This window comes from Ailuropoda melanoleuca, chromosome 15 (assembly GCF_002007445.2).
Source record: "Ailuropoda melanoleuca isolate Jingjing chromosome 15, ASM200744v2, whole genome shotgun sequence".
NCBI lineage: Eukaryota > Metazoa > Chordata > Mammalia > Carnivora > Ursidae > Ailuropoda > Ailuropoda melanoleuca.
Window position 1 is genome coordinate 85,340,706 of NC_048232.1, and position 15,183 is coordinate 85,355,888.

Below are 15,183 nucleotides of genomic sequence, written 5' to 3' on the forward strand. Positions count from 1 at the left end.
TGGGGGGGGTGGGGGGAAGGGTTGAAGTCCCGAAGGCAGGCTGCCTGGCCTGGGGCCAAAGGAGTAGAGTCTCTGGGGGCTCAGAAATGGGGAGAACAGCGATGCGGAGGGTGTGGAAAGCGGGATGCCCCGCTGGAAAGAGCCCTCTCGGTAATAGCCCCTTTCTGGGTCCTTGTCCAGGAGTGGAACACAACCCTGGTGGGCTGAGAGCTCTGTTCAGTGGGTCATGACCAACATTAAAAAATAAACATTAAAAAAAAACACATTAATTTATTCAACAAATAATTACTGAACGCCTACCCCAGGCTTGGCTCCAGTGGGAACAGCACGCATTCCTGCGGGCAGAGGAATGGTAAGTGAGTAAATGACCAGGTGGTGTGTAAAGAGAATACACAAGGCTCCGTGGGGTCAGCGACTTCCAACCTCCCCGGGTCTGCCTCTGGCGGCCTTCCTTCCACCCCCTTGTCTGCAAGTTTCTTCTGTCAGTCCTCTTTCCTTCCTCTCTTTTCTTCAAAATCAATGGTGTATCTTCTCAGGCCCAGGCCACTTGCACACCTGTCCTTTCCTGCCATCCTTCGCCAGTCCTTCACCGTGCTCTCCCCCAGAGCGTCTCTACCTCCTCTCCCACACACCAAGACCCCCTCACCGTCCACGTGGTTGAGCAGGAGTCCCACAGGCTTGCCTTCGAATCTCAGTCCTACCACCTCTCTGGCTGTGGAACCCTGGGCAGAAAACACAGCCCCTGAGCCCCTTGGTTTTCTATTTCATGAGCCTTGTCCCAGGCTTGGCACACAACAGGGAACCTGGCCCAGGGGTAGTCGGAAGGGCCTAGAATGCCGTGTGGCCCTATCCAGGAGTCTGGGCTGTGGGGAGCTGGGCCCAGCCTCCTCCCGTCCCCAGGTCAGGGCTGGAGTGGGGTAGCTGAATGAGGAAGGGGTTTGGGGACACCTCGGTCACATTGCCTCTGCAGCCTCAGCTAGCTAGGTGACCTGGGCGGTGGCTCACAGACGCAGCAGAGGGTGGAGACCATTCCCCGGAGTTAGGCCTGAGAGGACCTTTCCGACGTGAAAGCCGTCCAACTTCCGTGCCACCTTCTGGAGAGAATCCTCAGCGTCTGGAGCTGGTGGGACGCAAAGGCCACTCCTCACGGGCCGCTCCTCAGTGAAGGGCCAGCCGGGTGGGCATTTCTGTGGGGGGCCCAGCTTTCAATCCCAACCCCCCTCCTTCCCTTCCCTTCCATTCCTGCGCCTGCAGGGACCCCACCCCGTTGCCCTCATGCTGGGCTCCCCCACTGTCCCCGCGCCCTGGGGGGTCCCAGGTGTTCAGACCCTCCACCAGGTAAGGCTGAGTAGGTGTTCAGTCAACGGTAGAGGAAAAACAATGACAAAAGAATCGATTTATATCCCTGAAAGCCGCCCACAAGCTGTGGTTTTTGAATACTTAGCCTCCCCGCGTGCTCAGTTCCTCTTTAAAATAGAACCAGCTGGGGGCTGCAGGCCACGTGGAGCCCAGTTCAGCAAGGGGCCGGGCGCAGGGGGCAGCTTCTAGAAGCATTCGTGTTGCTGTTATTATTCATTATTAATGAAAGAGAAGCACTCAGATGAGGACCACACGCCGTGTGTGTGTGTGTGTGTGTGTGTGTGTGTGTGTGTCCCCGTTCACCCCACAGCAGGACACAGAATTGGTGGGTTGGAATGGGGGTTGAGGGGTTGGAGGGAGAGTCTAGAGTCCAATAGAGTCCAAACCTCCTCTCCAGACAAATCTCAGATTCATGGGAAATCGCCCGCCCCACCCCCCCCCGTGTTAAGGGCCCCCCAGCACCAACACAAAGCCAGTGAGAGAGATGGGGGGCTGCTCATCCCAAAAGCCAGGGCCTGCCCCCGCCCCTCCAGTGCCAGTAAGGCTCCGGAATGGAGCCCTCGCCCACATGGGTACCTGGTCCTCCCTATTGCCGGTGCTGGAAGCACTGTGGGGTGGAGGGAGGGGACGCCAGACGCCGGAGGGGATGTGAGCCCAGGTCTGGGGGACTCCGAGTTTGCAGCAGCTAGAGGCAGCAGGCTGTGCACAACTAGTGGGGGAAGGTCGAGTGTGCGGGGCAGGGCTGTGGACGTTGAAGGCTGAGAAGTGCGGAGGCAGCCGGTCACCTGTCTGCCCCGCCCCTGCCTGCGACTTCTGGTCTGTGCCCCTCACGACCAGAAGGACAGAGAGACAAACAGCTCCCTGTACAAATGTGCAGCTGGAACACCCAGACCTCTCCCAGCCCTGGGGCTCCTCTCTCTCAGAAGAAAAGGTCTGGATACCAGATCATCTCTTCTGGGCCTGGGCTCGGCTCTCGGGGCTCTGGGGCCTTGGTGTCTCCATCGAGAAGGGTCTGCGCACCTCACCTTGCAGCACTTTTGACAAGAGGGAATTGAAGCAACCTGCGCGAGGGGATGGACCCTAACGTAATGAGCCCTCGTTCCTCCCTCCAGCACCCCCACGCTCCACCCCTCACCGCCCCCCCCCAACGGTACCAGAGGCAGCTGTACCAGACAAGGGAGGGAGGAGAAAAGCATCTGCGGGGGGCAGGCAGGGATGGGGTGTTGGGAAGGAGACCAGAGTTAAAGTTCCTGCCAATGAATTAAGCTACGGGACCTCAGGCAGGAAAGTGTAAGGCCAGCTCCACACTGCGGGTCTACACCTCGGTATCCGCGAAGTCCTGCGGAGGCCCTCTAAGGCTGACACCTGTTCAGCGCAGAAGGAAACTGAGGCTGGCAGCGGGGAGAAGGCCGGTGGAGATGAGGAGGCCTGCCCAGGCCCCGCAGTGCGTCTGGGGCCAGCACAGACCTGGCTCGGGCCCTGCAGAAGTTTCCCCTGGGCAGATGGTCTGAAATAGGCACACGGTCCTGAATGGGCTGCTCTGGGTTTCATTTTTCTCCTCTGCCCTGAACTTCCAATTTCACCCCCCGAAAAGACCCATGTATCAGAGAAGGATTCAGGCCCCTGTGCTGTTTGTAGATCCTTTTCCCAGTTTCAGCCTCCCCTCTGGATGCCGAGTCCCCTGAGTGGGGGGCTTTCTACACCCGGTGCTGTTCCCAGAATCAGGCTGCTCAGTGGAGATGCCACAGGGAGGTTCGGGAATGAATGAATGACCTTGAAATTGGGAATTGGACATAACTGAGTTCAAAATTTTTTTAAACTGATTTTTTCTTTCTTTTGTTTTTTTAAAAGATTTTATTTATTTGACAGCAAGAGAGAGAGGTGCAAGCAGGGGAGCAGCAGGCAGAGGGAGAAGCAGACTCCCCGCTGAGCAAGGAGCCCGGATGCAGGACTCAATGCCAGGACCCTGGGATCATGACCTGAGCTGAAGGCAGCTGCTTAACTGACTGAGCCACCCAGGCGTCCCATGAGTTCAAATTTTTTGCGTGTGGTTTTTGGTTTTGGGTTGGTTTGTTTGCAGTGTAACTTTAGGCCTGTTGCTGAACCTCTCCGAAGTCAGCTTCCTCATCTGTGAAATGGGCTTACAGTACAAATTTCACCAGATTACACGAGAGAAATAAAATAAACCCTCACGGGCCAAATGCAGGCTGAGCTGTCAGCCGTCAGCCCCCAGCGGTTGCCAAGCCCAGGCCTCCTCCTGGCTCACTGAGAGCTCAGCCGGGTCCTTGAGGGGATGAGCCGTCCTGCCACCTGTCTTAGCCAGCAGCTCCCTCCTTCTGAGGCAAAGAGCCAGACCTGCTTTGACTATCCAGTCAAATGGTATGTGCGCATACCATTCCTACTCCCCAGCCTGTCCTTTTTGAAGAATCTGGGTGCTAGAACAGACACATTGGGCATCTTTCAAGGTAGTTGCCAGGCTGCCCTCCGAGCTGCATCTATGTGTATTCCCAGCACAGCTGCCCAAGAAGACGGGGCTCCCCATTCCTCATACCTTTGCAACACTGTGTGTCATCAAAAGCTTGATTGCTGGGCGGTATCTTTGTCGCTTTTATTTGCATTTCTCTCTTTACTAGTGGGGAAATCGTAACACATACACTTCCTCAGAAGAGAGGATAAGATGACAGAACATTAAGGAAAAAGAAATTATTTTTCTATGGAAGAAAGATTCCAAAAACGCTGTGTTCCCCACTCCTCCCCACCGCCGCCAGGGTCCTCCTTATTTTTCTAGGCTGGAGCAGGGATGTTTGAGACAGCTGTGACTAGCAGTCCTGAGACGGGGAAACCTGCAGGCCTGGAAGGAGACATGAGGTCCCTCTCTGCAGGGGCCCCCATACCTGCCTGACTTCATTTTCCTCCTCTGTAAAATGGGAACAGCTGTACTTGTCCCATAGGTTGTGGTGAGAATGGGAAGGAGTGGGGAAGGGAACATTCACTCATCTATGAACTAGATAGCTATTGAGGGCTCTCATGTGGGGTGCAAGAGAGTGAAAGTGTACCTGGGCCCCGCCCTCTTGGAGCGTATAGACTGCAGGACACCGGACTGGGAGAGGTCCTTCTTAGGGTGCCCCATCCCCCAGAGCAGAGGTGTGGACAGCAGCTGCCCTGACACCGGGGCCAGCCCATCCTTCTGGAACGTGGGTGTGTGAGCTGCTAGAACCTGCTGTTATTGTTTTGAAAAAAATCTGCTATCACACTGATAAACTCAGCTGTCAGAAGGGATGTTATTTCTGGGTGAAGGGAGATTCTGCAGGACCAGGACTCCTTCCTGCCCACAGCCACGTGGGCCTGGGCCCTCCCACCAGACTTGACTTGAGTGATAACCCGGGGCCTTGAACCTGCCCCTGGCAGGGAATAGTGGTGGCCGGCGCTGCAGGATGCCCACGCCTGCTGCCCGAGGCCCCCACAATGCCTCAGAGGCACCTATCACCCGCTCCCTGACCTCGGATTCCTGGAATTGTCTGATGGAGTGGAGGCCTGTTCTCCGTCCCTCTGACAGGTTGCATGAGATTAGGTTATTTTGGTCACCCGAGCCATTTGGTTTTTTGGCCTGAACTCGCGTCTATTAAATTCTTGGGGCACTGAGTTGAGTGGCCTGGCTGGTTAAGCCTCCGTAATCTGCTCTGAAATGCACCGGTCCTGTTTTCAATTCTGATGCTATCCCTGTCCCCAGCAAAGCTGGCCCCTCCACTTCCACCATGGGCTGGGGCTCCGCCTGCCAAGTACTCCTGGCAGCCAAAAATCTGGGGCTTAATTAGAATCCTCATTCTTGGCTGTTTGGAGTCTGATGCGATGGGCTTTGTTTCGTTTAATTTCATTTTGTAGTATCAAGTTTTAATTCACATTCCAGGAAGCGTACAAATCTTAAGCGTTCAGCCGGATGCGTATTTTATACGTATGTATCCCGCGATCACCACCCATACCACCCCAGAACGTTCCCCCATGTCCCTGCCCAGCCAACACCCGTCCCCACTACGAGACCCAGCCACTAGTCTCACCTCTATCACCACAGATTAGTTTCCCCTGTTGTTGAACTTCATATAAATGGAATTGCACAGTACGTTCTCTCTTATGTCTGGCTCCTTTCACTCATCATAACGTCTATTAAAAAGTTATTGTTTTGTGGCCAGAAACATGATAGATGTTCACTGGAAAACTTGCAAATAATGTACAAGAGGTAGAAAAAAACTGCTTGATAATATCCACAGCTATTAACCACACTTGACCTTCTGGTATGTTCCTTATAGACCTTTCAAGGCAAATGAAAAATCTTCTTCAAGGAAATCAGCTCATATGATGCATATTACTCCATAACATCTTTTTTCTCATTCAGCACAGCCGAGGTCCCGATGTCTTTCTGTGTTAGCACGTGCAGATGTACCTCACCCTTCCCACGGCTGCGTAGGACGGCACTGTTCATTCCCCGCGGATGGAGATTTAGGTCGGCTCCCATATTTGATTTTCTCTCGTTTACCCATCTCTCTTACTCCCTGGACGATAGGCTTCGTAAGAACAGAAAACTCACCGTCTGTGCGCTGCTCCCTCCCCAGCACTGAGTAGTATGTGTGTTGAGTGAATGGACAAGTTGCAGTGAACACACTTGTGCACACATCTGTGAAAACTAGCTTAATTTTGTTTGCAAGAAAATTCCTAAAATTGGGATTGTTGGCCCCCAAAGAATACAGTCTTAGGGGTTTTTTTGTTGTTGTTTCTCTAAATTGCCAAATTTGGAGCACCTCGGTGGCTCTGTGGGTTGAGCGTCTGCCTTCAGCTCAGGTCATGATCCCAGGGTCCTGGGATCGAGCCCCACATTAGGCTTCCTCCTCAGCGGGGAGTCTGCTTCTCCCGCTCCCTCTGCTCCTCCCCCCGCCAATGCTCTCCCTCGAGTGCTCATTCACTCTCTGTCTCCGATAAATAAAATCTAAAAAAATAAAAATAAATTAAAGAAAAATAAATTGCCAAATTACCTTCCAGAAAGATGTTTAATTATGTGTTCACTCTACTCATTTTTAGCAAACACCTACTCTGTGCAGGACAGTGTCCCAGGTGCTGGGGGTACCATGGTGAGCAGTCTGTGTGTTTGTGGAGCCCGTGTGCACCCCCACATATTGGGAAGGCCTGAGGCCACTTTCCCACTGCCAATGCTCACTCAGTTCCCACGTGCTTTTGAAACATTTCCTGTTGGGTGAGAAGGGACAGCTCATCCATGGGGTTTCGTTTGATTTGAGAGAGAGAGAGCATGCGCTGGGGGAGGGGAGGGGCATAGGGAGAGGGAGAGAGAGAGAGAGAGCATCTCAAGCAGGCTCCACGCCCAGTGCAGCGCCTGATGTGGGACTGGATCTCATGACCCTGAGATCATGACCTGAGCTGAACCCAAGAGTCGGATGCTTAACCGACTGAGCCACCAAGGCGCCCCCACATCAGTGTTTTTAATTACATTTCCATGATTACCTCTAAAGGTGAAGATCATCTCATTCATTCTCCAGTCATTTGTGTTTTATTACCAAATCAAAGTCTCTGAGGATAGAGCAGTGAAAAAAGTAGAGGATAGACAAAAATCCCTGTCTTTGTGGAGCTTATAGGCCAGTTGGGGGAGACATACAATGAACAAAGCTGAGAACTATAGTGGCGCGGAAGAGGCAATAAATGCAGGACCGGGTTAGAAAGAACTCCAGGGAGTCAAGGATCGCAACATTTTGTGGGAATGGGAGAGGAGGCCTTACGGAGACGAGAGGACACACGTGCAGACTGCTAATGGGAGAGCCATCCAGACAGAGGAGACAGCAGGTGTGAAGTCCCGGAGGCAGCCGTGAACCTGTGTTTGACGGACAGCAAGGACGCCAGTGTGGCCAGAACAGAATGAGCAATGACAGGAGGAGTTGAAAAGGAGGCCGAAAAGGTAACATTGGGTTGGGTTAAGTGGGGCCTTGAGGATTTTGATTTTTATGTTTTTTTAATTTTTAAAAAATATTTTATTTATTTGAGAAAGAGAGAACATGAGTTGTGGGGAGAGGGAGAGAGAAAGCGGACTCCCCTCTGCTCAGGGAGCCCGACACGGGGCTCCATCCCAGGACCTCGGGATCATGACCTGAGCCAAAGGCAGACGCTTCACCGACTGAGCCACCCAGACGCCCCGGACTTTGGCCTTTACTGTGCGTAAGAGAGCCCTGGGAAATGGGAGCGATGGAGGGACGCAAGCCGCTAGGAAGGATCCACTTCCTACGGGTGTGTAGGGCAGGGGCCTCGCGAGGTGCCAGCCGTTGGCAGCTGGCCTCCCCCAGAGGGAGTGATCCAAGGGAGCAAGAGCCAGGAGAGAGCTACCCTGTTGGCATCTGGCTTTGGAAATCCCGTAGGGTCCCTTCTGCCACATTATATTCATTAAAAATGAGTCCCCAAAGAGGGGCGCCTGGTTGGCTCAGTCGGTAGCTCCTTGAAGTCTATGGGCTGTCCACCTCTGTTCTTCCCTGGAGTTCCCTGGGGCCTCGGCCCTCTGTTTTTGGACACCTTTGTCCCAGCTCTTGGTAGCACAACCGTCCTGCCTAGCGCTGTGGCCTTCCTCTGTGGCCCCGAGGCTCCGGGGCTGGCCCTTGGATGCCCCCGCCAGCTCCTCACTCGCAGGGGTCGTGGTTGAGTGGAGCGGGCGTGAGGCTGGGAGGGGCTCAGGAGTTCCCCGGCCAGGAGGCCTTGGGCCCTGCCCATTTCCAGGGGTTTGCAACAAACGGAGGACCCCAGGAGGCCCAAGATACCCTTCTGTGAGTTCACGGCTGCGAGGAGACTCCCGCCAAGGTCTTGGGAGAGATCTGAGGGAAGTGGCAGCTGGGATAAGTGAGCTCTCTGGGTATCCAAGACATAACTCAAGCAGCTAAGAGCCAGCCTTGTTTTCCAAAATAATCCTACTGGGGTGCCTGGGTGGCTCCATTGGTTAAGCGTCTGCCTTCAGCTCAGGTCATGATCTCAGGGTCCTGGGATGGAGCCCTGCATTGGGGCTCCCTGCTCAGCGGGGAGCCTGCTTCTCCCTCTCCCTCTGCTGCTCCCCCTGCTTGTGCTCTCTCCCTTTCTCTCTCTCTCTCTCAAGTAAAATAAATAAAACCTTAAAAAAAAATTCTTACTACCACTGAATCTTGCCTCCCAAAAACCTCCCTATGGCCCAGAGAAGTATCTGGCTCCAGGCTCTGGGCACCCAGGGACCCTTCCCCACCTCCAACTTCCTCTCAATCTCCAGCCACCCCCCTTCCCCTCCGCCAGGACCCACAGATGCTTGGCTCTGGCCATAGGCCTTGATCTCAGTCATCCCTGAAGCTCCCTGGGAATCCCCAGAGAAGCCAAGTGCCATCTGCTGTCACACAGCCTGGACTCCAGATTCCTGTGCCCTGGGGTCTCCAAGGCTGGTTACACAGCCCTACCCTGACCTGTGTAGACTCTGCCTACACCTGGCCAGCGGCAATTCCAGGCAAGGCCGGCCTGGTGTATGTGTGTGTGTGGGGGGGTGTCTCTTAACCCAGTGCCCAGGGAAACGCCTCACTACGCAAAGGTTCAACTCCCCCACCGGGGACCACCATGTGACTGCACTCCCAGGGGGACCAACCCCTTGGGTTCCCGGAGCATGCCCCCACCATCCCCCCCACAGCTCCACAGACAACAGCCTGAATATGCACGCATACCTCTCCCCTACCCCAGCTTGTAAAGCAGCAGGACCTCCCCCTACCCTCCCTCAAAGAAGAAAAGGAAGCTGCGAGCTGCCATAGAAACTCTTTTAAAATGTGGTTGGAGGGGAAGAAATGATGTAAGGACAGAGGGAGGAAGTAGACCTAAAATAGAGAAGCCCCCGAGGTGCTCATCCTCCCGCACGCGCTGGCTCAGCAGTACTGACTGAGCGCCCCGCTCCGAGCTCCGAGCCCCGAACACACCAAGTCTGGCTTAGCCTCAGCGGGGAGTCAGACCGCAGACGGATATATTGGTAAATAAATGTGCGCGAGAGCAGAGAGCAGAGGTGCTGTGGAGGAAGGTAAAGCCAAGCAGGTAACAAGGGACACTAGACGCCCAACCAGCTCCTGAGTCACCTGGGACAGTGCTGGCTGCCATCCTCACAAGAACCCTATGAGCTGGGTGTTGCTGTCCCCGTTTCCTGGAAAGTGAGAGACACTTTGGCTTCCAGGCCTTAGGCTGTGTTCCTGCTCACAGAGCTGGGAAGGGAAGTCCCTCCCCCACATCCCAGCACATCCATGCTCCTCCATCCTACAGCTCAGCAGATCTCTCTGAGCCTCAGTCTCCTGGCCTGAGAAATGGGAATGCAATGGGGTTCCCAGAGGCTTCCCAACAGCTCCATCCATGGAGGGCCGCGCTAACTGTGGGATACAGTACAGTATGTGCAGAACAAAGTGGAGCAGATGCTGCCGGCCAGCTGCAGGGGGGAGGGGCAGCGGGGCCTTTCTACTAGGTGGATGGAGGCTAGGCACTCAGGGCTCTCCAATACCAGTTCACATGGCTGCCAGGTCAATTCCTGAAGATCTCGTCCCTCTCCTGCTCAAAGCCCTTCCATGGCTCCCCAGTACCCACAGGGCAACAGGAACAAACCCATCTTTCCCTTTTGGTCAAAATCCAGCCCCTTCTCCTAGCCCTCAAATCCAGCCCTTCAAAGACCTCTTCTTCCAGGAAGCCTTTCCTAATATGTTTGAGTCCTCTCTAAGGAGCTGGACTCAGTTTTCCCTCCTTTTCCCTCTCCTGACATCTGGCACTTTCTGCCTGAGACCCATTATGTACTTCAGTCCTGATTTTATCTCACTTGGAGCTAGGGATTTGCCATTGTCTCTGGCTCAGCTCCAGCCTGAGACAAGACCAAACAGTCTTCATTCTTGTCTTAAAAAAAAAAATTTTTTTTATTACCACGCTAATACACATTGTAGAGAAAATCTGGGAAATACAGAAAAGTACAGAAAAGCACAGGCAGAAAATTATACCACTTATCTTTATGCCCACAGATGACCACTATTCCCGTTTTGCAGTCCTATATTTCTTTCCAGACTTTTCTATGTGGATTTTTTCAAAATGTGGGATTGTACTGGACGCCCTGATTTCTAAAAGTATGTTATTTCATTTAATAGAAGACGTACCTCCAAGATACTGTTTCTTTTGCGAACATGTCGAGTCAACCCCTTCAGTGAAAGCCTCTGGGTTCACTGAGCACCTACTGTGTGCTGGCCACCACACCAAGGGCTTCCCACGCTTTTATTCCCCCAGCAGCCCTGGGCGGTGGGAAACTTCACAGAAGCATTTGCCTGCGGCCACACAAGTCATAAAGGCAGGATCCAAACTCAGTGCTGAGTGACCCCACAGTCCTGGTTCTCATTTACCAGGCTGCAGGCTCCCTCTCCAGCAAGGGCTCATATTATACTCCAAATGAAATTCTGCTTCATTTGAAGGGGTTCACAGACCTCCTGAAGCCTAGCTACAGACCCCAAGTCACGCAGGACAGAGGGACTTGGGTTCAAGCCCCAGCCTTCCAATCTCTTGGCTATGTGGCCTTGGACCCATTAGGACCCCTCTCTGAGACTCAGTTTCCTCCTCTGTGCAATGGGGACACCCTACCTTGCAGGGGTGCAGGAGGGTTATATGAAATCACCCCGGCAATATGCCCAGCCCCCAGAGCTCTTGACAGCCTCTCACCCGGCAAAGGTGCCCCCATAAAACGTTCACTGGGCTGGTGGGTGACAGGCCCGGAGGCTGGCACTTGGCAGACGCAGCTGGCCAACACTCCCCCTCCCGGGGGTGGGGGGGGCCCTCCTAACTCCTCCTCCTCCCCTCTCCCGCCATGGGCAGGGGAATGCTCTCTCCTACGGATGGTCAATCCGTGCCCTCAGTTCTCAGTCTTTGCCAGAAGGTTGCCTCCTCCTTCACCAAGTCTCCGGTGGCCATCCTGGCTGGAAGACCTGCTCCTCCCCCACCCGCCACACACTGCCGGGCTTCACTGTCCCTCCTTGAGCCCCTGTGTGTGCCAAGCTGCCCGATGCCCTATCTTCCTGTCGGCGGCTTTCGCCTCCACCAGCTCCAAGATTTGGATCGGTGCTCCGTGCTAGCACGTGTCCTCTCTAGATCCCCATCCGCTACCACCTGCCTGGCATTGGGTGTCAATCAATATTTGTTAAATGAATGATCCAAAAAAAAGTCCTATCGAGGACAAAACTCAACCCTGAGCTGGGGCCCGAGGATCTGCTGCACGGCGGAGCCCTAAACCACTGACAGAAGGGGTCACAGCCTCAGCCCGAGGGTTCGGTGGGTGCTGGAGGATCCCGGGGGCCCTGGAGGCAGCTCCTTGGGATGCAGGCCCCCTCCGCCCCCCGGGAAGGACAGCGCTGTCCCACCAGGCCATGGTGTTCTCTTAGAGAGCAGGATCCACAGCGCGATGGCCTGGGACAAGACAGCAAACCCCCATGGAGAAGAAGAAACTGAGGCCCAGGAGGTTTGAGCCCAGCTGTAGAGGGGTGACAAGGGCACTGCAGGACCTGGGCTTGAAACTCTCTCCGCTGCCCAAGGGCTGGCTGGGTGGTCTCCAGCAATTGGCCTCCTTTTTTTTTTTTTTTAAGATTTTATTTATTCATTTGAGAGAGAGGCAGAGAGGATGACAGTGGGGGGAGGGACAGAGGCAGAGGGAGAGGGGAAGCAGATGCCCCTCTGAGCGGGGAGCCTGAGACATGAGGCTCTATCCCAGGACCCCAAGATCATGACCTGAGCCAAAGTCAGACGCCTAACTGACTGAGTCACCCAGGAGCCCCTGGTTTTTTTTTAAAAGTGTATTTATTTAAGTAATCTCTACACCCCATGTGGGTCTCGAACCCAGGAACCGGAGATCAAGAGTCACACGCTCCTCTGACTGAGCTGACCAGGCGCCCTCCCCCCGCCTGCCTCCTTTGTTAGAGCCTCAGTTTCTGGATCTGTAAAATGGGACCATAAGTTCTCTCTGGCCTGTTCTGGGACCCTTGGTGGGTGCTTGGATATCTGTGACACCAGGATGGCCATTCCTGCTGCAAGAGGAGGTCGTGAGAATTACAGAAGATTATGCAAAGTGGTCAGCCCTGGGACTAGGGGACCCAAACAGATGCTGGTGCTTGCCACTCTTCTTAGTGTTGTTGTTTTCCTTTGACGTCTAGCCTGGGGCTTTTTCTTGGACTAATAGAAAGCCAAGGCCAGATACAGGCCCCATTCTTATTCAAAAGTTTTTGCCTCCTTCTCAACTATTGGATCAGCATATTATCTTAGGACCTTGCAAAACAAAATATTTTCATCCACCCCTCCCTTGGGGACTTCTATCCCCCCTTTGTCCCCAAACTGTCCTCATCTGTTCCACTAATGTTTGTTGAATACCTACTATGTGCCTGGTCCTGTGCCTTCAGCCTCGAGACCCCTCTGGAGGCATTCTCCTGCAGAGAGGTCAGGCCTTTTTGGCCCACGAGACCCCATGTCATTGTTTCCCTTCTACGAGGCTCAGAGGGTGCATTTGGAGAGGGAGGGGCCCGATCTTACAGCACTCCTCACTCCGGCCTGTAAGGCAGACGGTCTGGATGATGCCGGCTTTGTGGGGCTTAGAGGTGTTGTGATTTGGGGGTCCTCAAAGGATTACAAAATCAGAAGATGCCAGAAGAGCCCCTAGGGAGGGGCCTGGAAGCTTAAACTCTGTTGGTGTTTACCAAGGATTATCTGTTGGTGGTCACAGATCTCCTCTGATCCTCCCTATAGCCCTGCGGGGGTGGGGTGGGGTCAGCTCGTTTCAGCGATGACACCTAAGGAACACTGGGCATCACTGCCAGACACCCCAGAAGTGGGAAGAAGGGGTCTGGGGCGCCAACAGGTAGCAAATGGCAGAACTAGGGGGAGGGGAACTCCCTTGGAGCTGCTGTTCCTCTGCCCTCAGAGACGCAGGACTAAGATAAACAAGCCTTGTTGTTGTGTTCTTGGGAGGGTGGTTACTTTGTAATCCCAGCCAGGCCTCTGCCTTCCCCTGCCTTCACCACGCTCCCCTCCTGCGCTCCACCTCGGGATTGTTCCTCCCTCTCCCTAACCCGCCCCAGGGCTGGGTCTCACCCTACCTGGACCCTTTCTGGTTCTCCTTCCTCCCCAGGGGCTTTGCCCCCCATTTCTTCTTAGGCCCAGGAGCCTGCTCCCACGTGGAAGGTCGGGGAATGGGGGTGTGGTGGGTGGTACAGGTTGAAGGACGGGGAGCGGGGAGGAAGTGGGATGCTGCCCATGCAGTCTCTACCAAAGCATCACTCTTAGCGTTCACATTCGTGAAATAGGCTCAAAAATAACTGATTCCAGGGAAGCCTGGGTGGCTCAGTGGTTAAGCGGCTGCCTTCGGCTCCGATCATGATCCTGGGATCGGTCCGCATCCGGCCCTCTGCTGAGCGGGGAGCTCAATGAGGGGCTCGATCCCACGACTCTAGGATCATGGCCACAGGGCAAGTCAGACGCTTAGCCGAGTTAGCGCCCAGACGCCCTGTGCGGTGTGGAGAGTTTTCATAATGGGTATGGGAACTTGTTTTACAAGATGAATTGTAGAGATGGGCGGTGGTGATCACTGCACGTTGTGTATTTAATACCACTGAACGGTACACTTAAAAATGGTTAATACCGGGGCGCCTGGGTGGCACAGCGGTTAAACGTCTGCCTTCGGCTCAGGGCGTGATCCTAGCGTTGTGGGATCTAGCCCCACATCGGGCTCCTCCACTATGAGCCTGCTTCTTCCTCTCCCACTCCCTCTGCTTGTGTTCCCTCTCTCGCTGGCTGTCTCTATCTCTGTCAAATAAATACATAAAATCTTTTTTAAAAATGGTTAATACCATTTTTTAATACCATTAAATGGCAAATTGTGTTATGTGTCTTTTACCACAATAAAGAAAATTGAGAAGAACAAAACAAAACCTAACTCCCGAAACTGCTAGCACAGCGAGCATGACTCTCTGATGGGGGAATTCGCGCTGTTGTTTGGTCCTCTCCGACGCTCAGTTTTCTTATCGGTAAAATGGGCATGGAAAAAAGCACCGTGGCCTCAGGACTCCTTGGAGGGCGAATGGGACAATCCTGTCAAGATCCTGGATCGTATACCCAAATTCAGCCATTGGATTCGTCCACCAGTACTCCGTGGCGCCTACTAAATGCACCGCCGTGCTGGGAAACTGCACTCGCAGACGGCGGGGCGCAGACAGCTCACACATTCACCCAGCCGCCGAGAACCCGTGGTCGGGGATCCGGAGCGGCGGGGCGGGAGCGGCGGCCCCGGGGGCGGGCCGGGGCGGGGCCGGCGGTTTATAAACTCGCGCGCCGGCCGGAGGCCGCAGACAATACGGCTCCCGGCTCGAGCGCTCCGGCCGCCACCATCGCCGCCACCGCCGCCGCCACCTCCGACGCGAGGTGAGTCCGAGCCCCTGCCGCGGCCCTCACCCCGCTGCCCTCCGCCCCTGCGCCCAGCCCGAGCCCGGCAGGTAGGCGCTCACCGTGCTGTCCTGGGTGCCGAGAGGCTAGAAGCTTGGGGACCTGTGCTCAGGTTTTTCCGTCCCGGGCAGCTGTTGGGTGTGTCACTTTCGGGCGACGTTCCGGGACCCCGGCTCCGAAACGCCCCCTCTCGGGCGGGGTCTCCAGGGCCCCGCCGGCGATGGTGCCAGCCGCGGCCCCCGCGGGCCTCGGTCTCCGCGACCGTGCAATGGGGCGGCCCCCCTGCGCCCGCGCCGGGAGGGCCGGATGCCCCGTCGCCCCGTCGCCCCGCACCGACCTGCGGCG

At 54.9% G+C, this 15,183-nt stretch overlaps 1 protein-coding gene and 1 long non-coding RNA gene across 3 annotated transcripts in view; one reads left to right on the top strand and one right to left on the bottom strand.

The window, feature by feature from the left end:
* LOC117796268 overlaps positions 1-15,177 on the bottom strand; it is a 15,976-nt gene extending 799 nt beyond the window's left edge. Inside the window, exons 1-2 of the long non-coding RNA XR_004620637.1 lie at positions 14,901-15,177; positions 301-1,120 (exon numbers count right to left, since the gene is read on the bottom strand). This is a non-coding gene — a long non-coding RNA (uncharacterized LOC117796268). The remainder of the gene's footprint in view (positions 1-300; positions 1,121-14,900) is intronic.
* BIK (BCL2 interacting killer) overlaps positions 14,292-15,183 on the top strand; it is a 17,458-nt gene continuing 16,566 nt past the window's right edge. The window contains exon 1 of one of the 2 annotated variants that reach the window (XM_034643437.1): positions 14,292-14,817. In XM_034643437.1, the coding sequence (XP_034499328.1) occupies positions 14,429-14,817 (389 nt within the window). In that variant the 5' untranslated portion in view covers positions 14,292-14,428. Of the gene's footprint in view, positions 14,889-15,183 lie in introns of both variants that reach the window. The other variant, XM_034643438.1, reaches the window with a different exon arrangement.